Consider the following 24,888-nt stretch of genomic DNA (forward strand, 5'->3'; position numbering starts at 1 on the left):
CCCTATTATAGGGTTATTGAGGCGGGAGTGAGGCGGATTAGGGGTTAATAACTTTATTATAGTAGCGGTGAGATCCACTCAGCAGATTAGGGGTTAATAAGTGTAGGCAGGTGGAGGCGACGTTGAGGGGGGCAGATTAAGGGTTAATAAATATAATATAGGGATCGGCGGTGTTAGGGGCAGCAGATTAGGGGTACATAGCTATAATGTAGGTGGCGGCTCTTTGCGGTCGGCAGATTAGGGGTTAATTATTGTAGGTAGTTGGCGGCGACGTTGTGGGGGGCAGGTTAGGGGTTAATAAATATAATATAGGGGTCGGCGGTGTTAGGGGCAGCAGATTAGGGGTACATAAGTATAACGTAGGTGGCGGTCGGCAGATTAGGGGTTAAAAAAAATTGAATCGAGTGGTGGCGATGTGGGGGGGCCTCGGTTTAGGGGTACATAGGTAGTTTATGGGTGTTGGTGTACTTTAGAGCACAGTAGTTAAGAGCTTTATAAACCGGCGTTAGCCCAGAAAGCTCTTAACTACTGACTTTTTTCTGCGGCTGGAGTTTTGTCGTTAGAATTCTAACGCTCACTTCAGCCACGACTAAATACCGGAGTTAGAAAGATCCCATTGAAAAGATAGGATACGCAATTGACGTAAGGGGATCTGCGGTATGGAAAAGTCGCGGCTGAAAAGTGAGCGTTAGACCCTTTCCTGACTGACTCCAAATACCGGCGGTAGCCTAAAACCAGCGTTAGGAGCCTCTAACACTGGTTTTCACGGCTACCGCCAAACTTCAAATCTAGGCCAAAGTTTCTAAAGAAAGATGAAACTATATCCAAAGAACAAAGAGAATTCCTATTAGACAGCATCAGATTCATTCTTGAAAACAATACGTTTTCTTTTAATCAAAAGATGTATCTACAGATTAAAGGTACCGCTATGGGCACCAGATTTGCACCAAACTATACCAATCTTTTTATGGGGGATTGGGAGTCCGAATTTTTGGGATCCAATAGCTTGGTACAGTATCTGGTGACCTATAAGCGGTACATTGACGACATTCTGATTATCTGGAAAGGTACTGAAGAAACACTATTAGAACTTTTCTCCTCCATGAACCAAAATGACAGGGGATTACAGTTCACTTACGAAATAAATAAACATAAAATTTTGTTTCTAGATCTGGACATTGAAACCAACAATGACCAATTTAATACCAAAACTTTCTGTAAGAAAATAGATTCCAACAAATTTATTCATGCTACAAGCTGCCACCTTTCAAAGTGGAAAGAAAATATGATGACTGTCTCATTTCCTACAAGAAGAACTACTGCTAAGCTGAACTCCTTTAAGGCTTGTGAACTTGATACAGCCGCCGAAAGGATCGCTATCGTGTTGAAAAAGCACACAGGACAACTACCAACGCCTGGCTCACTAACCCCAAGGTCTGTGAATTTGAATACAGCCCTCTGAGGGAGCGCACCAGTCTACGAATTGACTATACTGCCAGATAATCTAGTACCTGCACTAAGCACCACGGAATAAGAGTGCCTTGAAGTTACTATCTACCATCATCTAAAGGATTGCTATTACCCCGGAGATCGTTTACATTCTGTTCCTCCCGAAATCAACTGGACATTTTCAGAAAGGGTGATGTAAGCGGACTACGCTAGGAGTACACACCCACCTCCAGAAGATCACCCACCTACAGGACGAACAATATTCAATCTGTGCTCCACAGATTAGAGCAAGGTACCTCACTCGCCCATTAGCTTGATCCAATGCTATTAGTATGATCATCTAGTCACAAGTGTTTTCGTTCACTATAGTGCACTTTCAGGTTAATACTGCTTTAACCCCAGGTTAATACTGTTTTAACCCCTGGTTTTTACGCTGGACGCCCAGTTATTAAGTCTGTTTGTATTGCTATTTGTTTTTATTTATACTGTTTGACTATCTCTGCCCTTTTATACTTATATTTATTTGAGTATAGTTTTCTTCTATCCTCAATCACGATATAGATATAGATAGATAGATAGATAGATAGATAGATAGATAGATAGATAGATAGATAGATAGATAGATAGATAGATAGAGAGAGAGAGAGAGAGAGAGAGAGAGAGAGAGAGAGAGAGAGAGAGATTTGTGGTTAATCTTTCCCCTTTCTGTATGTTTTTTCAAACTAATTTAAAGGGCCCCATTAATTACTTTTTAGTATATATGTAATGATTTTATTAACACTGATTTTTTAATTTTACACTATTAAATATATTTTTTAAGATATATATTAGGCTATTACCATTTATTAACTTTTATTACGATTATATTTCTGCTAAGGTAGACCCTTTTAGGTTACCCGTATATTGTATTTTGTGTACTACCCTGCTTTCAGCGCCAGTATTTCCGCTTAAATTATTCTACTATCCTCCTCAGGGTTCTTAGAGAGAGACCCTTCTATACTTGGCATTAGGGTTGATATAAGCGCCAATTATCACCTATCCTCCTTACACTAGGGATGATATGTTCACCAGGTCTACATACCAAATCCTGTGAGGCCAAGCAGGAGCGATGAGGAACACCGATGCCCTCACCTGCTTGATTAGAGTAATAACTCAAGGAGAATCGCAAATGGAGAAAATAGATATGCTAGAGAGAAGTTTCAAGGAACCGTAAAAGCATCTAATTGTTCCGCCTGGGAATCCCTGGACCTCAACCCGTATCTCGGTAGTTTGGCATTCTGTCGGGAAGCCAAGAGATCTAAGTCCGGCTGAACCCACCTGAGAATCAGGCAGGAAAACACTTAGAGTTCCCACTCCCCCGGATAAAAAGACTGCCTGCTCATGAAGTCCGCCTCCCAGTTGTCCACCCCTTAGATGTGGGTCGCTAACAGGCAACAAGAATGGGCCTCTGCCCGTTTTGGTGACCTCGGTCATCGCTAAGGAACTTCATGTCCCTCCCTGATGATTGATATAAACCACTAGAGGTATACTGTCCAACTGGAATCTGAAACTGGACCGAGGTTAACTGGGGCCAAGCCCAAGAGCCTTGAATATCGCTCTCAGCTCCAGAATGTTTATAGGTAGAACAAACTCTGAGTCCGAACTCCCTAAGCCCTTTAAGGAGTCATCGTCAGTAGTATTTGAGTAGACAAGTCTGCATAATTTCCGTTCTGTTGTTTGAACATGCTTAATCGAAGTACAGCAAACAGAAATTCCAAAACCCTTGTAAAAATTCTGGAAGTTGTGGCAAGACCGAAGTAAAGGGCCACAAACTGGACGTGCTTGTACAGAAAATTTAAATCCCCAGCTGTCATTAATTGAACCTTTTGGACCAAAGGGAGAATGGAACGAATAGTTTCCATCTTGAAGGACGGTAAGAGAATTTTGTTTAAGCTCTTGAGATCTAAGATTGGCTTAAAGGTCCCTCTCTTTGGGAACCAAGAATAGATTGGAATAAAATCCCAAACCCTGTTCTTGTACCGGAACAGGAACAATCACTACTAGGTTGGAAAGGTCTCTTACGCAGAGAGAGAACGCCTCTTTTTTTTTCTGGTCTGCAGACAATCCTGAAAAACAGAAACCTGCCTCTGGGAGGAAAACTTTTGAAACTCTAACCTGTATCCCTGGGACAATATCTCTATTGTCCTTGGATCCTGACCTCTCGAACCAAAGCCTGAGCGAAGAAGGAAGTCTTCCCCCTACAAGATCCAGTCCCGAATCGGGGGCATGCCCTTCATGCTGTCCTATATTCAACAGCAGGCTTTTTGGACTGTCTTCTCCATGCAGGATTAGTCCGTTCCTGTTTAGAGACAGTAGATTAAGCCTTGAAGATTCGGAAGGAACGAAAATTGCTCTGTCGTCCTTTTCCCTTATCCTGAGGGAGGAGACCCTTACCTACCATGATGTCAGAGATAATCTCTGACAGGTTAGATCCAAACAAGGACTGCTCCTTGTAAGGAATAGCTAAAAATTATGAAAGTATGTATGGGGTACTTGAAAAGTACGGCTAATCACCCGTAAGGGTCTCAAGGCTCTGCTCATCCTGTCGACCTCAGGATGAAACGTTGAGTGGACCTCACAGGGGACTAAACCTGCAACCCTTGGGTTGCTACAAAACTTAACCCCACAGTGCCTTAGCATGCTGAGCTATCAGATAAGGTACCGAAGCTGAGACTTCTGACACATCCGCAGACCAAGGCTTTAACCTTAAGGCTCTGTGAGCTAGAATAGAGAAACCAAAATCTTTGCTCCCAGCTTTGATTAATTTGAAGGGAAGCATTCGTAATAAAGGGATTAGCCAGATTAAGGGAGTCTATCCTATCCTGGATTTCACTCAAAAAAGTTTCTATCCTGATAACATCAGGCAACACCTCAACCGATATGCTGCCGCACTCGTGACGGAAGCAATGTACACAAATGGCTGTCATTGTAATTGTAAGCCCTGGTGTACAAACAAAAAAAAATTTTTTATTTTTTTTGTGTAAAACTACAACTGAGAAATCGCTGTCCAAAGAAGCTAAAACCTCCTTGAGTAACAGACAAAGGAGACGTGGCTCAAACTTGAAAAAAACGACTTCAGCATCAACAAGAGGAATTACACTGTTATAGAAAACTCTCCTGCTGAATGTCTGTGCTACCTCAAACGCTTTCCCTGTAATATTGAAAAAACAAACAACGCATCAAAAACACATGAGCCTAATAAGTAACTCAAAGCAGCGAATCACCCATAAGGGTCTTAAGGCGCTGCTCATTTTATCAACCTCAGAAGGATGAATGGACCTCGCCGGATCTGTCTGGCTTTGAGGTATAGAGGAAGCGCAGAGCACTGCATGTGAGGGCAATAAAGTTTTGGGACTTCAAAAAGGAAAATTGTATGTAGTAAACTTTGAAATTAAATTTCTGAATTACAACCTCTATTCCTAAGGATTCCTAAGGATTAAATTCCTCACATACAGTACATAAGGAATAGCAAAAGAGTTGGTGGTTAAACGTCGAGTAACAAACTCTCTACATAGTCTCTTGGTCTACTCTTTATTGATGAGAGAAACCAAGAGCTCTCAAAGAATCCTTTAATCATTGAATAACTAACCATACAAAAATGTTACTGTCACCTTAAATTTTAAAAAGAGTAACTTTTTTTTTCTTCTTCTTCTTTCAATATGTTGTAAATATGGCAGAACAGCTTAAATAGGTTTCGTAATTTATCAAAACCCCCTCAGCAGGAAAATGCTGAGGTACCTGCCTAAAAAAAACGTCTCCCTCTGAGCAGCACATTAAAGGGACACTGAATCCAATTTTTTTCTTTTGCGATTCAGATAGAGCATGAAATTTTAAGCAACTTTCTAATGTACTCCTATTATCAAATTTTCTTCATTCTCTTGGTATCTATTTGAAATGCAAGAATGTAAGTTTAGATGCCGGCCCATTTTTGGTGAACAACCTGGGTTCTCCTTGCTGATTGGTGGATAAATTTATCCATCAATTAAAAAAAGTGCTGTCCAGAGTTCTGAATTAAGAAAAAAGCTTAGATGTCTTCTTTTTCAAATAAAGATAGCAAGAGAACAAAGAAAATGTGATAATAGGAGTAAATTAGAAAGTTGCTTGAAATTGCATGCTCTATCTGAATCACGAAAAAATCTTTGGGTATAGTATCCCTTTAATGATCCGCAACAGGGAAAGACAGTCTCCGGTCTCACTACGCCTACAGTATGAGTCTGCGTATAGGACCAGCAACTGCTCCGGAAGAGAAGGGAAAAAGGGCGCAACATGCAATACCGCCACCCCCCAAAGACCGCCCGTTGTGGGCGTTAACAAAAACAGACTTCTCCCGGTCACCATATTGTTTTATGGCACGCTATGCAAATTCCAACCAAACATCTCCCAGTCGGCACTTTTCTTATGTAACCGCCGGGAGATGAGCTAAAGTGCCCCAGAGACTGAATATGACAATAGTCAAAATACACCCGTCTAGGGCGATATCCGCACAGTAATCTCCCGGTCGGCATAGCTTCTTATGAAACCGCCGGGAGATTAGATACAGCTATTCAGAGGCTAATTTGTATAATAGCCAGATAATGCACCCGTCTAGGGCAATGTCAGTACAGTAATCTCCCGGTCGGCATGTTTCTTATGTAACTGCCGGGAGATTAGATAAAGTACCTCAGAGCTAATTCCGGCTGAACTAAGCCTTATAATAAAACTAAACACACCTAGGGAAATATTAGTACCGTCATCTCCCGGTCGGCATGGTTCTTTAAGTAACCACCGGGAGATGTGACTACCACCATCGTCATGCCCTGTGAGTCAAAATAAATACAGAGTGCCCCCAGTGCTTGCGCTAGCTGTCAAATATAATCTCCTAGGTATCATGGAGAATTTATGTGAAATAAAAATAAAGTGCCCATCCATTAAGGACTTCTTTAAAAATCTGATACAGACTAAGTGCCCAACTTCTTCTGAGTTTCTTCTTTATGTCCCCAGAAATAAAAGTCAGCACTTACCTCATTCTGCCCAACAGCAAAGGCAGCCTCCAGGTTTGCGAGGTCCTATTCCTCACATGGACCTGTGAAAGAGGAGAAAACACCGAGTAATATCCCTCAGATTTTTCAGGGTTAGGGCAGCATAAATGTATGAGAGGCGCAGTGAGAATTATGTCCCACCAGTTCCCATTGCTCTAAAGCCACCAAAAGCTCTACTGAAGAGACTGATATGGACTACGGCTACACCCCAGAACAAAGCAGCACACTCTGGCACTACTTTAAAAATAACAAACTCTTGATTGAAGAATCTAATCTAACGCCTCACTTTACCTCTTCCTATCACTAACGTAGGCAAAGAGAATGACTGGAGTGGGAGGGAAGGGAGGAGCTATTTAACAGCTCTGCTGTGGTGCTCTTTGCCTCCTCCTGCTGACCAGGAGGTGAATATCCCATAAGTAATGAAGATGATCCGTGGACTCATCGTGTCTTTAAGAAAGAAAAAAAAGAAAAAAAAAACACAACACATTTCAGAAATAGAAAAAGTTCAGAAAAGAGCCACAAAACTAATATGGGGAATAGAGGATTTAGACTATGAGAAGGTAAGCCAAACTGGGTCTGATTTTTCAAGAAAAAGAAGGAGCTTGAAAGGTGATATGATTACTTTATACTACTTTATTGAAGGCCCATATAAAGAGTTGGCAGAGGCTCTGTTTAATCCAAGGCAATTGTTTGTTTGTTACAAGAGGTCACAATTTAAGGCTAAAGGAAAAAAAAAATTAAATCTCCAGCAACTTTTTTTTTTTTTTTTTTTTTTTTTTTTACTGTAAGAGCAATCAAATTGTGGAACTCATTTTCTAAGGAGGTAGTGAATGCCAATACATTTTAAAGATTTGGCTTAGATACATTTATAACTAAAAACAGAATTCAGGGACACAATTTCTTGTTAAATGGGTTAGCTTTCTAATTATATTAATGTAAGTTCAATTGGCAGCTTCTTATTGCAAATCAGGTAGTATCTGCATAGGTAAAACATGATGGGTTTTTGTCTTTTCAACCTCATCTACAATGCTACAATGTTACCTTTTTGTAAAATTCTATAAAAACATAATTTATGCTTACCAGATAAACTCCTTTCCTTCCAGATAGGGAGAGTCCACGGCTTTATTCCTTACTTTCGGGAAATACAACACCTGGCGACCAGGAGGCGGCAAAGACACCTCAGCCAAAGGCTTAAATGTCCCTCCCACTTCCTCATTACCCCTGTCATTCTGTCGATAGAACAAGGAAAAGTAGGAGAAATATCAGGGTATAAATGGTGCCAGAAGAAGATAAATAGGGGGCCGCCCTGAGACAAGAAAAGCGAGGGCCTCTCCCTATCTGGAAGGAAAGGAATTTATCTGGTAAGCATAAATTATGTTTTCTTTCCTAAGATAGGGAGAGTCCACGGCTTCATTCCTTACTGTTGGGAAAACTATACCCAAGCTCCAGAGGACACTGAATGAATAACGGGAGGGAACAAAAAGGAAGAGGCAGACCCTATTCTGAGGGCACCACAGCCTGCAAAACTTTTCTCCCGAAAGCTGCTTCAGCTAAAGCAAAAACATCAAACTAGTAAAAATTAGAAAAAGTATGTAAGGAGGACCAGGTAGCCCGCCTTACAAATCTGATCCATAGAGGCCTCGTTCTTAAAGGCCCAAGGGAAAGCCACTACTCTAGTGGAAAGAGCCGTTATGCTCTCAGGAGGACGATGTCCCGCTGTCTGGTAAGCTAAGCTGATGACACTCCTTAACCAATAAGTAAGGGAAGTCGAAGTAGCCTTCTGCCCCTTACGCTTCCCCGAATAGACAACAAAGAGGAAGATCATCTAAACTCCTTAGTAGCCTTAAGAAAGAACTTCAAGGCATGAACCACATCCAAATGGTGAAGTAAACGTTCCTTTGATGAAGGAGGATTAGGACACAAGGAAGGAACCACGATCTCTTGATTGATTTTGCGATCTGACACAACCTTAGGAAGAAAACCTAATTTAGTACGTAAACCTGCCTTATCTGCATGAAAAATCAGATAAGGGAACTCACATCGCAAAGCAGAGATCTCGGAAACTTATAAAAGAGAACCTTCCAAGATATCAATTTAATGTCAACGGAATGCAGAGGCTCAAACGGAGCCTGTTGCAAAACACGAAGAACAAAATTTAGGCTCCAATGAGGAGCCCCAGATCTAAACACATGTCTGATCCTAATCATAGCCTTAACAAAGGACTGGACGTCTGGAAGCTCAGCCAGCCTCTTGTGCAATAAAATCGACAGGGCCGAAAACTGTCCTCCCAGGGAACTAGCAGAAAGGCATTTCTCCAGTCCATCCTGGAGAAAAAAAGATAAGATCCTGACAACCTTAACTCTGTGCCAGGAAAAACCATGCTCTTCACAACAAAATAAGTAGGTCCTTCACCCTTTGTGGTAGATTTGCCGAGTAACTGGTTTACGAGCATGAATAAAAATATCAATGACACTCTCAGAGAAACCTCTCTTTGCTAAGACTAACTGTTCAATTGCCACGCAGACAGTCTCAGAGATTCTAGATTTTGATGAACAAATGGACCTTGTAACAGCAGGTCCCTGCGACAAGGTAACTTCCACAGAGGAGATGAGGACATCCCCACTAGATCCGCGAACCACATCTTTTTCGGCCACAATGGAGCAATGAGGATTACTGAAACCCGCTCCTACTTGATGCGGGCCACCACTCAAAGAGGAAGCGGTAATGAAGGAAAAAGATAGGAGTTTGAACCTCCAGGGCACTGCTAGTGCATCTATTAGATCCACTTGGGGATCCCTCGTCCTCCACCCGTACCAGGGTAGCTTGGTATTGAGACGGGACGCCATCAGATCTTTCTTCGGCGTCTCCCACATGCTGCATATCTCTGCAAACATTTTAGGATGGAGAGACCATTCCCCTGGGTGGAAGGATTGCCTGCTGAGAAAATCCGCCTCCCAGTTGTCCACAACTGGAATGTGGATCGCTGACAGTGAACCGCTCCAGAATCTGAGATACTTTCTTCATCACCAAAGAACTTCTCGTTCCCCCCTGATGGTTGATGTAAGCCACCGAGGATATAGTCTGATTGGAATCTGATAAACAGGGAAGAACCCAGAAGTGGCCAAACCTTCAAGGCATTGAAGATTGGCCGTAGTTCCAAAATTGATCGTGGGGGGGGGGGGGGGCTAGACTCCTGAGTCCACAACCCCTGTGCCTTCCTGGCACCCCAAACAGCTCCCCATCCGGATAGGCTTGTGTCACAATCTCCCAAGATGGTCTTAAGAAGCACAACCCTCGGGACAGATGATCTGGACAGAGCCACCATGAGAGCGATTCTCTCGACCGGCTGTCTAATACAATTTGTAGAGACAGATCAGAATGATCGCCATTCCACTGTCTCAGCATGCACAATTGTAAAGGTCTGAGATGGAACCCGGCAAAAGTAATGATGTACATGCAGGACACCATGAGACTAATCGCCTCCATACACTGAGCCAAAGAGGGACTTAAGGAGGTCCGGAGGGCAAGACATGCCGAAGTTAGCCTGCAACGTCTCTGGTCTGTTAGAAATATCCTCATGGATATGGAGTCTATTATAATACCCAGGAATTCCACCCTGGTACTAGGGATAAGAGAACTTTTTTCAAAGTTTATCTTGCAACCATGTGATCGAAGAAGACTGAGAAGGGACTCAGTATTCTTCCGTAAGACAACAACAAGATGGTGCTTGCACCAGAATATTGTCCAAGTATGGGGCTACTGTAATACCCTGAGTTCTGGTGACTGCTAGAAGAGTCCCCAGAACCTTTGTAAAGGATTCTTGGAGCAGTAGCTAGGCAAAACAGAAGGGCAATGAGCTGGAAATGCTGGCCCAGGAATGCAAACCTCAGGAACTGAAAAAGTGTTCCCTGTGGATTGGAAGATTAGAGGAGATGGAGATAGAGGAGATGGAGGAGATAGAGATAGAGGAGATAGAGAAGATAGAGATAGAGGAGATAGAGGAGATGATAGAGAGATAGAGTTGGGCGGAAAGTTCCCTCCTTCTTTGAGACTATGAAAAGGTTTGAATAAAACCCCAAACCTCTTTCTTCGATAGGCACTGGGACTCTCCTAAAGAGGATAGGTCCCGAACACACCCTAGAAAGGCATCCCTCTTTTCTGGTCTGTAGACAGGTTCAAGAGTAGGAATCTGCCCCTGGACGGATGAGATTTGAAGCCTATCTTGTATCCCTGAGTATGACCTCCAGGACCCACGGATCCTGTATGTCCCTGAACCAAGCGTCTGGAAAAAAAGAAACACAGTCTGCCCCCTACACGATCTGATCCCGGATCGGGGCCCACCCCTTCATGCCGAATTGTTTGCTGCAGGCTTCTTATTCTGCTTGGACTTAATTCCAGGACTGAACCCGCTTCCAAGTTTTCTTGGGTTGCTCGGGCTTGGAGGATTCATGGGATTTGTCAGAACGAACGGAACAAAAATTAGAAGATTGTCGTCCCTTAGACTTGTTTTTATTTGGCGGTAGGAAGGCACCCTTGCCTCCAGTCATATCTGCAGACCAAGACTTCAACCATAATTAGCATGTTAGCAACATAGATAAAATAATTAGCAATTCACAGAGCTTTAATTCTGTCCTAAATATCCTCGATGGGAGACCACCTCAATGAGCTCAGACAAAGTTGCACCAGTAGGTAGCTGCTCCGGCAACCGTGGAAACTGCAGCCTCCGGTTGAAATAAAAATCCTGTATGTTGAAACATCTCTCAGAAAGGTTTCCATTTTCTTATCAATCGGCTCTCTGAACGAAGAACTATCCTCAAGAGGTAGAGTAGTATGTTTAGCAAGCGTAGAGATAGCACAATTCACCTTAGGAATGGAGCCCCACAAATCCAGTTGAGAGTCCAGGATCGGGAACAACTTTTTTTTTTAAAAAGTAGACGAGGGGGAAAAGGAATATCTAATTCTTTCCCATTAGTTGTTAAAAAAGTTCACCATTTTAACCGACACAGGAAAAGTCAAAGGAACTTTACCGTCTTTGTAAACACTGTCTAATTTAGGTATCATAGGTTCTTCAGGCAGCGCAGGCTCTGGAACCTACTTTAATAAAAAAATGCAAGCGCTCAATTTTAAATCTAAAAGGACAGTTCCTCCCCAGCAGGAGGCTTGGGCGCTAAGGACTCAGACCCCGAAAGTTCGCCCTCTGAAGCTACAGAGGTTAACTCATCATCGGATAACTGGGACATGATAGCTAAATCCGATAAAAATTTAGATGACTCCGGGTCAGGATAGCTATGTTTAACCTTTCTCTTGCGTTTGTTAGAGCGAGGTAATGCACTGAGGGCCGCAGACCCTGCCGTTTGTAACTGCGTAGCAAAGTCCGCAGGAAGAAGGCCCCCTCTGGATGGAGGATTAGATGTGCTATGGGGAACTGCATGTGGAGTGGATAATGTAGCAAGGGTAGTAATCTCACGGGACCCCGAGTCCAGAGAGGAAGATGGCTCAGAGGGACTAATAGCCTTAGCAGGCTTGGCTCCCTTCTTAAACGGTGTTAAGGCATGTGGAACATAATTGAATGGGAGGGAAACCCCGGCCTCCTCACAATATAAAACAGGTATGATTTAGTACAGAAGAAGTACCTTCTAACATGTCAGATTATGAGCCAATGGCTGGGGCACTCACCACCTCCTAGACCCAGACAGTTAACAGAGGAAACGCTCTCCTCAGGTTGAAATCTCAGCCGGAATGGAGGAAATGAACCTAGACCATATGCTATGAAAAGTACAGCAAGTTAATAGGAGCTGTGCAACACTTTTAAAAACAAAAGTAAAACCTGTTAGTTCCAGCCAAAAAAAAAAATTAAAAGTCTATGAGCCCAGAAAATAAAATCACACAAAGCAGCATGTAAATAATTAATACACTGATTAACCCCAACTGTTCAATAACCCCCCCCCCCCCCCCCCGAGGATATTAACTCTGGATCCTATCAAAGTATAAAGGAGCCACACTGTGACCATGTTATAGCATTTTGTGTGTAAAAAATTGAAACGATCTTACCTCCAGGATCCATGCTGTGGAACAGAACACAGCCTCTCAAGTGTGAGTCTTATAGCAGCGCTCCTGACATGGACTTGAGTGAGAGAAAGCAGGCAGTGAAACTCGTCAACACTAATTGCTTAGGAGACATTATCAGTATTCTGGATGGTTTTGCAGAAAAACTTTCCCTGCATCTCCAGACTAACTTTCATCAATACTCTCACTGAGAGGTTGACATGACTACTTAAAACTCCAGTCCAATCCCGAAGGGCAGATACTCTATTTTCAAGACTCTCCGAATCTTCTGACACTTCTCTGCCACCCTCTATCATGACGAAAGACAAAGAATACCTTGGGTAATGAGGAAGTGGGAGGGATATTTAAGCCTTTGTCTCCTCCTGGTAGACAGGTGTTGTATTTCCCAACAGTAAGGAATGAAAACGTGGACTCTCCCTATCTTAGGAAGGGAAATATCTATTTAAGTTGCCAATATATTTGTCAAGCAGTCTTATACTAGAAAGCCTAGCGCTATTTGAGAAAACAAACTCACTAGCTTATTTATGGGAGATTAATTGTTTAAGATTGTAAGTTCCCACGGCAATAGGGCCCTCAATTCCCTGCTATATGCGTTTGTAAAATGTTGTCTTCACTTACAAATTTGATATTGATTTATTTACATGAACTGTACCCATGGACAGCGCTGAAGAATATGTTGGTGTTTTAAAAAATAATAATAATAATAATAATAATAATAGAAACTCAACAAAATTGAATTTTAGGTCAATTCTCTATACACAACCCAGAAACTAGACATAACTCTCACCTCCGTTAGGAGGATGGCTAGCATGTCCTGTCTCTGGAAGCGAATAGACAGGTGCACCAGAGTGTAACCCACATCAAAGGCCGATGGCCGGTTTAACAGACGAACTTCATCTGCAGAGAGTTGCCGAGCAATGTCTCCTCCTGAGGTCTTGTAAGCTTCCACAGCCGAGAGATCGCCCTCCACTACCCCTGCAGGACAGGAAGCACATAGTCAATATGGGCTATAACAATTACAATACTAGATTACTTAAAATGTAAAGTATTATATAAACATTGTTATAAATGTAATTACTTACTGCAAGGTATGACCAAATCAAATGATACAAGTGTATTTTGGTTTTAATGAATGTATATTATATACAAAAGAAACACAAAACACCAACACCACAGCCCACTAGCCACGGACAAGGTATTTTGTCCCTAAAAAATAAATAAAAATGAATGTGTAATGGTATTTCTAATGCAATTTAAAAAAACAGTATAAAACTGTATTCTGACTATACATAAAAAAGCAATTTGAATAAAATCTTTTCAAGCTCTTTCTTCATGATCACCTAAACTAAAGAATAATTAGGATAAGCATTTTATTGCTAGTCATGATTTAGAAGTGAAAATGCAAGAATAATGAAAATACAAAATCAGTGGTTAGGTAAAGTATGATGCCAAAATATTGCAAAAAAAAAAAAAAAAAAAAAAGGGTGAATTCACAAATGTCCTTATAGAAGTTGGCAAAGTTATTTCCTAATAAGAGATAACACAGCAATATCAGTTTCATGTTCAGTAATTCAAAGCGAAATAGATCAATAAAAAAATACCAAGAAGTGTCTGCATGAAGCATTTAGGATATAAGAAAATTGTAGTTAGAAGTTCATTTCTATAGGCTTAGCGGAATTGATTCTCTTAAAATTTCTGTTCAGTTTTATCCCCAGCACCTACTGGATTTAATAGGCACACTGATTTTACTGGCCACCGGATACAATTTAAGACAATATGAAGCCATTAAGCTAAACTTAGATAATATTCAAATTTTTATTTATTATGACAAATGCAAATATAATAATAATAATTATTATTATTATCAGATTATTGGGACAATCGTTATCTTTAAAGATGGAAATATTAACAGTAGGACTGTGGGTCCAGATAATATTCATCCAAGGGTTCTAAGAGAACTTCGATCCGTAATAGCTACTCCATTAGCCGATTTATTTAATCAGTCACTTCTAACAGGAGTTGTTCCAAAAGACTGTAAAATTGCCAATGTAGTCCCTCTTCATAAAAAGGGTAGTAGGGAAGATTCTGCTAACTATAGGCAAGTCAGTTTGACCTCAATTGCAGAGAAATTAATGGAAACTCTTTTAAAGGAAAGACTATCTTTCATTCAGACAAACAACTTAGAAGACAAAGGACAGCATAGTTTCACTGCTGGAAGATCATGCCTGACTAATCTAATTGATTTCTTTGACCATGTAACTAAAATAATAGACCAGGGAGGAGCCATAGATGTTGCATATCTAGACTTTAGCAAAGCATTTGACACCATCCCACACAACAAACTTATTCACAAAATGTATTGCCTTGGAATAGATGCTAAGATTGTTAAGTGGGTAGAATGCTGGCTTAAAAAGATAGACAACAGAGCGTTTCAATTAATGGACTACATTCAAATGAGGCATCAGTTACTAGTGGTGTTCCCCAAGGGTCAGTTCTTGGGCCTGTTTTGTTTAACATGTTCATAAGTGATATTGGAAGTGGGCTTAAGGGGAAGGTTTGCTTGTTTGCTGATGATACAAACATTTGTAACAGGGTAGATGTTCCAGGAGGAGTTGATCAAATGAACTGTGATATTAATAAACTAGAGGACTGGTCAAATAAATGGGATCTGAAATTTAATATTACCAAGAGTAAAATTATGCATATAGGATCCAAAAACCCAAAGGCCAATTATAGTCTCAATGGTACATTACTGACTGTAATTAAAGAAGAAAGGGATTTGGGAATTATTATTTCAGATGATTTAAAATTTGGTACACAATGCCGCAGTGCAGCCAGCAAGGCCAGTCAAATGCTTGGTTGCATTGGAAGAGGTTTTAGTAGCAGACATAGAAAGGTTCTTATGCCACTTTACAGATCATTAGTTAGACCAAATATGGAATACTGTGTACAGTTCTGGAGACCATATCTTCAGAAAGATATAAATAAACTAGAAGCTGTCCAAAGGAGGGCTACTAAAATGGTACATGGTCTAAAATATAAAACGTACAAAGAAAGACTCTATGATCTATATATGTATAGTTTAGAGGATAGAAGGGAAAGAGGTAACATGATAGAAACCTTCAAATATATGAAGGAACTTAATAAAATAGAAGCTGAAAGCATTTTTCACAAAAAAATAAATGCCAAAACAAGGGGTCACAATCTAAAGTTAGAGGGTAGTAGATTCAGGAGAAATTTGAGGAAGCATTTTTTTTTTTTACAGAAAGGGTGGTGGATTCATGGAATAAACTTCCATTTGAGGTGGTAAACACAAAGACTGTAAAGGAATTTAAAAATGCCTGGGACATGCATAAGGCTATCCTAAGGAAAAAGTAACATGTAATATGGGTAGACTTGATGGGCCTTTTTGGTTCTTATCTACCGTCAAATTCTATGTTTCTATGACTGCAAAATGATGTAATTACAGGCGTACCTCAGAGATATTGCGGGTATGGTTTAAGACCACCGCAATAAAGCGAATATAGCAATAAAGTGAGTCACACTAATGTTTTTGTTTCCCAGTGCATATAAAAACATAATTTATGTAAGAACTTACCTGATAAATTCATTTCTTTCATATTAGCAAAAGTCCATGAGCTAGTGACGTATGGGATATACATTCCTACCAGGAGGGGCAAAGTTTCCCAAACCTCAAAATGCCTACAAATACACCCCTCACCACACCCACAAATCAGTTTAACGAATAGCCAAGAAGTGGGGTGATAAAAAAAAAGTGCGAAAGCATATAAAATAAGGAATTGGAATAGTTGTGCTTTATACAAAAAAAATCATAACCACCACAAAAAGGGTGGGCCTCATGGACTCTTGCTAATATGAAAGAAATGAATTTATCAGGTAAGTTCTTACATAAATTATGTTTTCTTTCATGTAATTAGCAAGAGTCCATGAGCTAGTGACGTATGGGATAATGACTACCCAAGATGTGGATCTTTCCACGCAAGAGTCACTAGAGAGGGAGGGATAAAATAAAGACAGCCAATTCCTGCTGAAAATAATCCACACCCAAATTAAAGTTTAATGAAAACATAAGCAGAAGATTCAAACTGAAACCGCTGCCTGAAGTACTTTTCTACCAAAAACTGCTTCAGAAGAAGAAAACACATCAAAATGGTAGAATTCAGTAAAAGTATGCAAAGAGGACCAAGTTGCTGCTTTGCAAATCTGATCAACCGAAGCCTCATTCCTAAACGCCCAGGAAGTAGAAACTGACCTAGTAGAATGAGCTGTAATCCTTTGAGGCGGAGTTTTACCTGACTCGACATAAGCATGGTGAATTAAGGATTTCAACCAAGATGCCAAAGAAATGGCAGAAGCTTTCTGACCTTTTCTAGAACCGGAAAAGATGACAAATAGACTAGAAGTCTTTCGGAAAGACTTAGTAGCTTCAACATAATATTTCAAAGCTCTAACAACATCCAAAGAATGCAACGATTTCTCCTTAGAATTCTTAGGATTAGGACATAATGAAGGAACCACAATTTCTCTACTAATGTTGTTGGAATTCACAACCTTAGGTAAAAATTCAAAAGAAGTTCGCAACACCGCCTTATCCTGATGAAAAATCAGAAAAGGAGACTCACAAGAAAGAGCAGATAATTCAGAGACTCATCTGGCAGAAGAGATGGCCAAAAGGAACAAAACTTTCCAAGAAAGTAATTTAATGTCCAATGAATGCATGGGTTCAAAAGGAGGAGCTTGAAGAGCCCCCAGAACCAAATTCAAACTCCAAGGAGGAGAAATTGACTTAATGACAGGTTTTATACGAACCAAAGCTTGTACAAAACAATGAATATCAGGAAGATTAGCAATCTTTCTGTGAAAAAGAACAGAAAGAGCAGAGATTTGTCCTTTCAAGGAACTTGCGGACAAACCTTTATCTAAACCATCCTGAAGAAACTGTAAAATTCTCGGAATTCTAAAAGAATACCAGGAAAAATGATGAGAAAGACACCAAGAAATATAAGTCTTCCAGACTCTATAATATATCTCTCTAGATACAGATTTACGAGCCTGTAACATAGTATTAATCACAGAGTCAGAGAAACCTCGTTGACCAAGAATCAAGCGTTCAATCTCCATACCTTTAAATTTAAGGATTTGAGATCCTGATGGAAGAAAGGACCTTGCGACAGAAGGTCTGGTCTTAACGGAAGAGTCCACGGCTGGCAAGAGGCCATCCGGACAAGATCCGCATACCAAAACCTGTGAGGCCATGCTGGAGCTACCAGCAGAACAAACTAGCATTCCTTCAGAATCTTGGAGATTACTCTTGGAAGAAGAACTAGAGGCGGAAAGATATAGGCAGGATGATACTTCCAAGGAAGTGATAATGCATCCACTGCCTCCGCCTGAGGATCCTGGGATCTGGACAGATACCTGGGAAGTTTCTTGTTTAGATGAGAAGCCATCAGATCTCTGGGAGTTCCCACATTTGAACAATCTGAAGAAATACCTCTGGGTGAAGAGACCATTCGCCCGGATGCAACGTTTGGCGACTGAGATAATCCGCTTCCCAATTGTCTATACCTGGGATATGAACCGCAGAGATTAGACAGGAGCTGGATTCCGCCAAAACCAGAATTCGAGATACTTCTTTCATAGCCAGAGGACTGTGAGTCCCTCCTTGATGATTGATGTATGCCACAGTTGTGACATTGTCTGAAAACAAATGAACGATTCTCTCTTCAGAAAAGGCCAAGACTGAAGAGCTCTGAAAATTGCACGGAGTTCCAAAATATTGATCGGTAATCTCACCTCCTGAGATTCCCAAACCCCTTGTGCCGTCAGAGACCCCCACACAGCTCCCCAACCTGTAAGACTTGCATCTGTTGAGATTATAGTCCAGGTCAGAAGAACAAAAGAAGCCCCCTGAATTAAACGATGGTGATCTGTCCACCACGTCAGAGAGTGTCGTACAATCGGTTTTAAAGATATTAATTGAGATATCTTTGTGTAATCCCTGCACCATTGGTTCAGCATACAGAGCTGAAGAGGTCGCATGTGAAAACGAGCAAAGGGGATCGCGTCCGATGCAGCAGTCATAAGACCTAGAATTTCCATGCATAAGGCTACCGAAGGGAATGATTGTGACTGAAGGTTTCGACAAGCTGAAATCAATTTTAGACGTCTCTTGTCTGTTAAAGACAGAATCATGGACACTGAATCTATCTGGAAACCCAAAAAGGTTACCCTTGTCTGAGGAATCAATGAACTTTTTAGTGAATTGATCCTCCAACCATGATCTTGAAGAAACAACACAAGTCGATTCGTATGAGATTCTGCTAAATGTGAAGACTGAGCAAGTACCAAGATATCGTCCAAATAAGGAAATACCACAATACCCTGTTCTCTGATTACAGACAGAAGGGCACCGAGAACCTTTGTAAAAATTCTTGGAGCTGTAGCTAGGCCAAACGGCAGAGCCACAAACTGGTAATGCTTGTCCAGGAAAGAGAATCTCAGGAACTGATAGTGAGCTGGATGAATCGTAATATGCAGATATGCATCCTGTAAATCTATTGTAGACATATAATGCCCTTGCTGAACAAAAGGCAAGATAGTCCTTACAGTTACCATTTTGAACGTTGGTATCCTTACATAACGATTCAATATTTTTAGATCCAGAACTGGTCTGAAGGAATTCTCCTTCTTTGGTACAATGAAGAGATTTGAGTAAAACCCCAGCCCCTGTTCCAAAATTGGAACTGGCATAATTACTCCAGCCAACTCTAGATCTGAAACACATTTCAGAAATGCTTGAGCTTTCACTGGGTTTACTGGGACACAGGAAAGATAAAATCTCTTTGCAGGAGGTCTTATCTTGAAACCAATTCTGTACCCTTCTGAAACAATGTTCTGAATCCAAAGATTGTGAACAGAATTGATCCAAATTCCTTTGAAAAAACGTAATCTGCCCCCTACCAGCTGAGCTGGAATGAGGGCCGCACCTTCATGTGGACTTAGAAGCTGGCTTTGCTTTTCTAGAAGGCTTGGATTTATTCCAGACTGGAGATGGTTTCCAAACTGAAACTGCTCCTGAGGATGAAGGATCAGGCTTTTGTTCTTTGTTGAAACGAAAGGAACGAAAACTATTATTAGCCCTGTTTTTACCTTTAGATTTTTTATCCTGTGGTAAAAAAGATCCTTTCCCACCAGTAACAGTTGAGATAATAGAATCCAACTGAGAACCAAATAATTTATTACCCTGGATAGAAAGGGAAAGTAGAGTCGATTTAGAAGACATATCAGCATTCCAAGTTTTAAGCCATAAAGCTCTTCTAGCTAAAATAGCTAGAGACATAAACCTGACATCAACTCTGATAATATCAAAAAATGGCATCACAGATAAAATTATTAGCATGTTGAAGAAGAATAATAATATTATGAGAATCATGATCTGTTACTTGTTGCGCTAAAGTTTCCAACCAAAAAGTTGAAGCTGCAGCAACATCAGCCAATGATATAGCAGGTCTAAGAAGATTACCTGAACACAGATAAGCTTTTCTTAGAAAGGATTCAATTTTCCTATCTAAAGGATCCTTAAAGGAAGTACCATCTGCCGTAGGAATAGTAGTACGTTTAGCAAGGGTAGAAATAGCCCCATCAACTTTAGGGATTTTGTCCCAAAACTCTAATCTGTCGGACGGCACAGGATATAATTGCTTAAAACGTTTAGAGGGAGTAAATGAATTACCCAAATTATTCCATTCTCTGGAAATTACTTCAGAAATAGCACCAGGAACAGGAAAAAATTCTGGAATAACCACAGGAGATTTAAAGACCTTGTCTAAACGTTTAGATTTAGTATCAAGAGGACCAGAATCCTCAATTTCTAAAGCAATTAAAACTTCTTTAAGTAAAGAACGAATAAATTCCATTTTAAATAAATATGAAGATTTATCAGCATCAACCTCTGAGACAGAATCCTCTGAACCAGAGGAATCATTAGAATCAGAATGATGATGTTCATTTAAAAATTCATCTGGATAACGAGAAGTTTTAAAAGATTTTTTGTGTTTACTAGAAGGAGGAATAACAGACATAGCCTTCTTAATGGATTCAGAAACAAAATCTCTTATGTTATCAGGAACACTCTGAACATTAGATGTTGTTGGAACTGCAACAGGTAATGGTACTTTACTAAAGGAAATATTATCTGCATTAACAAGTTTGTCATGACATTTAATACAAACAACAGCTGGAGGAACAGCTACCAAAAGTTTACAGCAGATACACTTAGCTTTGGTAGTTCCAGCACCAGACAGCGATTTTCCTGAAGTATCTTCTGACTCAGATGCAACGTGAGACATCTTGCAATATGTAAGAGAAAAAACAACATATAAAGCAAAATTGATCAAATTCCTTAAATGACAGTTTCAGGAATGGAAAAAAATGCCAAAGAACAAGCTTCTAGCAATCAGAAGCAATGAAAAATGAGACTTAAATAATGTGGAGACAAAAGCGACGCCCATATTTTTTTTTTTTTTTTTAACGCCAAAAAAGACGCCCACATTATTTGGCGCCTAAATGCTTTTGGCGCCAAAATGACGCCACATCCGGAACGCCGACATTTTTGGCGCAAAAGGACGTCAAAAAATGACGCAACTTCCGGCAACACGTATGACGCCGGAAACAGAAAAGATTTTTTGCGCCAAAAAAGTCCGCGCCAAGAATGACGTAATAAAATGAAGCATTTTCAGCCCCCGCGAGCCTAACAGCCCACAGGGAAAAAGTCAAATTTTTAAGGTAAGAAAAAGGATTGATTCAAATGCATTATCCCAAATATGAAACTGACTGTCTGAAAAAAAGGATTGTTGAACATTCTGAGTCAAGGCAAATAAATGTTTGAATACATATATTTAGAACTTTAAAAAAGTGCCCAACCATAGCTTTAGAGTGTCACAAAAAATAAGACTTACTTACCCCAGGACACTCGTCTACATGTTTGTAGAAAGCCAAACCAGTACTGAAACGAAAATCAGCAGAGGTAATGGTATATATATATATATATATATATATATATATATATATATATATATATATATATATATATATATATATATATATATATATATATATATATATATATATATATATATGAGTATATCGTAGATCTGAAAAGGGAGGTAAGAGATGAATCTCTACGACCGATAACAGAGAACCTATGAAATAGACCCCGTAGAAGGAGATCATTGAATTCAAACAGGCAATACTCTCTTCACATCCCTCTGACATTCACTGCACGCTGAGAGGAAAACCGGGCTCCAACCTGCTGCGGAGCGCATATCAACGTAGAATCTAGCACAAACTTACTTCACCACCTCCATAGGAGGCAAAGTTTGTAAAACTGATTTGTGGGTGTGGCGAGGGGTGTATTTGTAGGCATTTTGAGGTTTGGGAAACTTTGCCCCTCCTGGTAGGAATGTATATCCCATACGTCACTAGCTCATGGACTCTTGCTAATTACATGAAAGAAAGTTATATTTAGTCTATACTGTAGTCTATTAAGTGTGCAATGGCATTATGTCTAAAAAAACAAAATGTACATACCTCAATTAAAAAATACATTATTGCTACCCATGATCTGAGCCTTCAGCAATTCGTAATCATTTTTCTGGTCGTATAGAATATATATATATATATATATATATATATATATATATATATATATATATATATATATATATATATATATATATATATATATATATATATATATATATATATATATAGATATATAGATATATATATATATATATAACATAATTTATGCTTACCTGATAAATTCCTTTCTTCTGTTGTGTGATCAGTCCACGGGTCATCATTACTTCTGGGATATAACTCCTCCCCAACAGGAAATGCAAGAGGATTCACCCAGCAGAGCTGCATATAGCTCCTCCCCTCTACGTCAGTCCCAGTCATTCGACCAAGAATCAACGAGAAAGGAGTAACCAAGGGTGAAGTGGTGACTGGAGTATAATTTAAAAGATATTTACCTGCCTTAAAAACAGGGCGGGCCGTGGACTGATCACACAACAGAAGAAAGGAATTTATCAGGTAAGCATAAATTATGTTTTCTTCTGTTATGTGTGATCAGTCCACGGGTCATCATTACTTCTGGGATACCAATACCAAAGCAAAAGTACACGGATGACTGGAGGGATAGGCAGGCTCATTATACAGAAGGAACCACTGCCTGAAGAACCTTTCTCCCAAAAATAGCCTCCGAAGAAGCAAAAGTGTCAAATTTGTAAAATTTGGAAAAAGTATGAAGCGAAGACCAAGTTGCAGCCTTGCAAATCTGTTCAACAGAGGCCTCATTCTTAAAGGCCCAAGTGGAAGCCACAGCTCTAGTGGAGTGAGCTGTAATTCTTTCAGGAGGCTGCTGTCCAGCAGTCTCATAGGCTAAACGTATTATGCTACGAAGCCAAAAAGAGAGAGAGGTAGCAGAAGCTTTTTGACCTCTCCTCTGTCCAGAATAAACGACAAACAGGGAAGAAGTTTGGCGAAAATCTTTAGTTGCCTGCAAGTAGAACTTGAGGGCACGAACTACATCCAGATTGTGTAGAAGACGTTCCTTCTTTGAAGAAGGATTTGGACACAAGGATGGAACAACAATCTCTTGATTGATATTCCTGTTAGTGACTACCTTAGGTAAGAACCCAGGTTTAGTACGTAGAACTACCTTGTCTGAGTGAAAGATCAGATAAGGAGAATCACAATGTAGGGCTGATAACTCAGAGACTCTTCGAGCCGAGGAAATAGCCATTAAAAATAGAACTTTCCAAGATAACAATTTTATATCAATGGAATGAAGGGGTTCAAACGGAACACCCTGTAAAACGTTAAGAACTAAGTTTAAACTCCATGGCGGAGCAACAGCTTTAAACACAGGCTTGATCCTAGCTAAAGCCTGACAAAAGGCCTGGACGTCTGGATTTTCTGACAGACGCCTGTGTAACAAGATGGACAGAGCTGAAATCTGTCCCTTTAATGAACTAGCTGATAAACCCTTTTCTAAACCTTCTTGTAGAAAGGACAATATCCTAGGGATCCTAACCTTACTCCAGGAGTAACGTTTGGATTCGCACCAGTATAGGTATTTACGCCATATTTTATGGTAAATCTTTCTGGTAACAGGCTTCCTAGCCTGTATCAGGGTATCAATAACCGACTCAGAAAAACCACGTTTTGATAAAATCAAGCGTTCAATTTCCAAGCAGTCAGTTTCAGAGAAGTTAGATTTTGATGTTTGAATGGACCCTGTATCAGAAGGTCCTGTCTTAGAGGTAGAGACCAAGGCGGACAGGATGACATGTCCACTAGATCTGCATACCAAGTCCTGCGTGGCCATGCAGGCGCTATTAGAATCACAGATGCTTTCTCCTGTTTGATTTTGGCAATCAATCGAGGAAGCAGCGGGAAGGGTGGAAACACATAAGCCATCCCGAAGTTCCAAGGTGCTGTCAAAGCATCTATCAGAACCGCTCCCGGATCCCTGGATCTGGATCCGTAGTGAGGAAGTTTGGCGTTCTGGCGAGACGCCATGAGATCTATCTCTGGTTTGCCCCAACGTCGAAGTATTTGGGCAAAGACCTCCGGATGAAGTTCCCACTCTCCCGGATGAAAAGTCTGGCGACTCAAGAAATCCGCCTCCCAGTTCTCCACTCCCGGGATGTGGATTGCTGACAAGTGGCAAGAGTGAGACTCTGCCCAGCGAATTATCTTTGATACTTCCATCATTGCTAGGGAGCTTCTTGTCCCTCCCTGATGGTTGATGTAAGCTACAGTCGTGATATTGTCCGACTGAAACCTGATGAACCCCCGAGTTGTTAATTGGGGCCAAGCCAGAAGGGCATTGAGAACTGCTCTCAATTCCAGAATGTTTATTGGAAGGAGACTCTCCTCCTGATTCCATAATCCCTGAGCCTTCAGAGAATTCCAGACAGCGCCCCAACCTAGTAGGCTGGCGTCTGTTGTTACAATTGTCCAGTCCGGCCTGCTGAATGGCATCCCCCTGGACAGGTGTGGCCGATAAAGCCACCATAGAAGAGAATTTCTGGTCTCTTGATTCAGATTCAGAGTAGGGGACAAATCTGAGTAATCCCCATTCCACTGACTTAGCATGCACAATTGCAGCGGTCTGAGGTGTAGGCGTGCAAAAGGTACTATGTCCATTGCTGCTACCATTAAGCCGATCACCTCCATGCATTGAGCTACTGACGGGTGTTGAATGGAATGAAGGACACGGCAT

At 40.6% G+C, this 24,888-nt stretch overlaps 1 protein-coding gene across 1 annotated transcript in view; it reads right to left on the minus strand.

The window, feature by feature from the left end:
* The window catches only part of ZRANB1 (zinc finger RANBP2-type containing 1), a gene marked incomplete in the record, with an annotated part of 187,990 nt that overhangs the window by 53,684 nt on the left and 109,418 nt on the right, over window positions 1-24,888 (minus strand). Inside the window, 1 exon segment of the mRNA XM_053692602.1 lies at window positions 13,360-13,547. Coding sequence (XP_053548577.1) covers window positions 13,360-13,547 — 188 coding nt within the window.

Source organism: Bombina bombina, chromosome 9, assembly GCF_027579735.1.
Source record: "Bombina bombina isolate aBomBom1 chromosome 9, aBomBom1.pri, whole genome shotgun sequence".
In the NCBI taxonomy this organism is placed as follows: domain Eukaryota; kingdom Metazoa; phylum Chordata; class Amphibia; order Anura; family Bombinatoridae; genus Bombina; species Bombina bombina.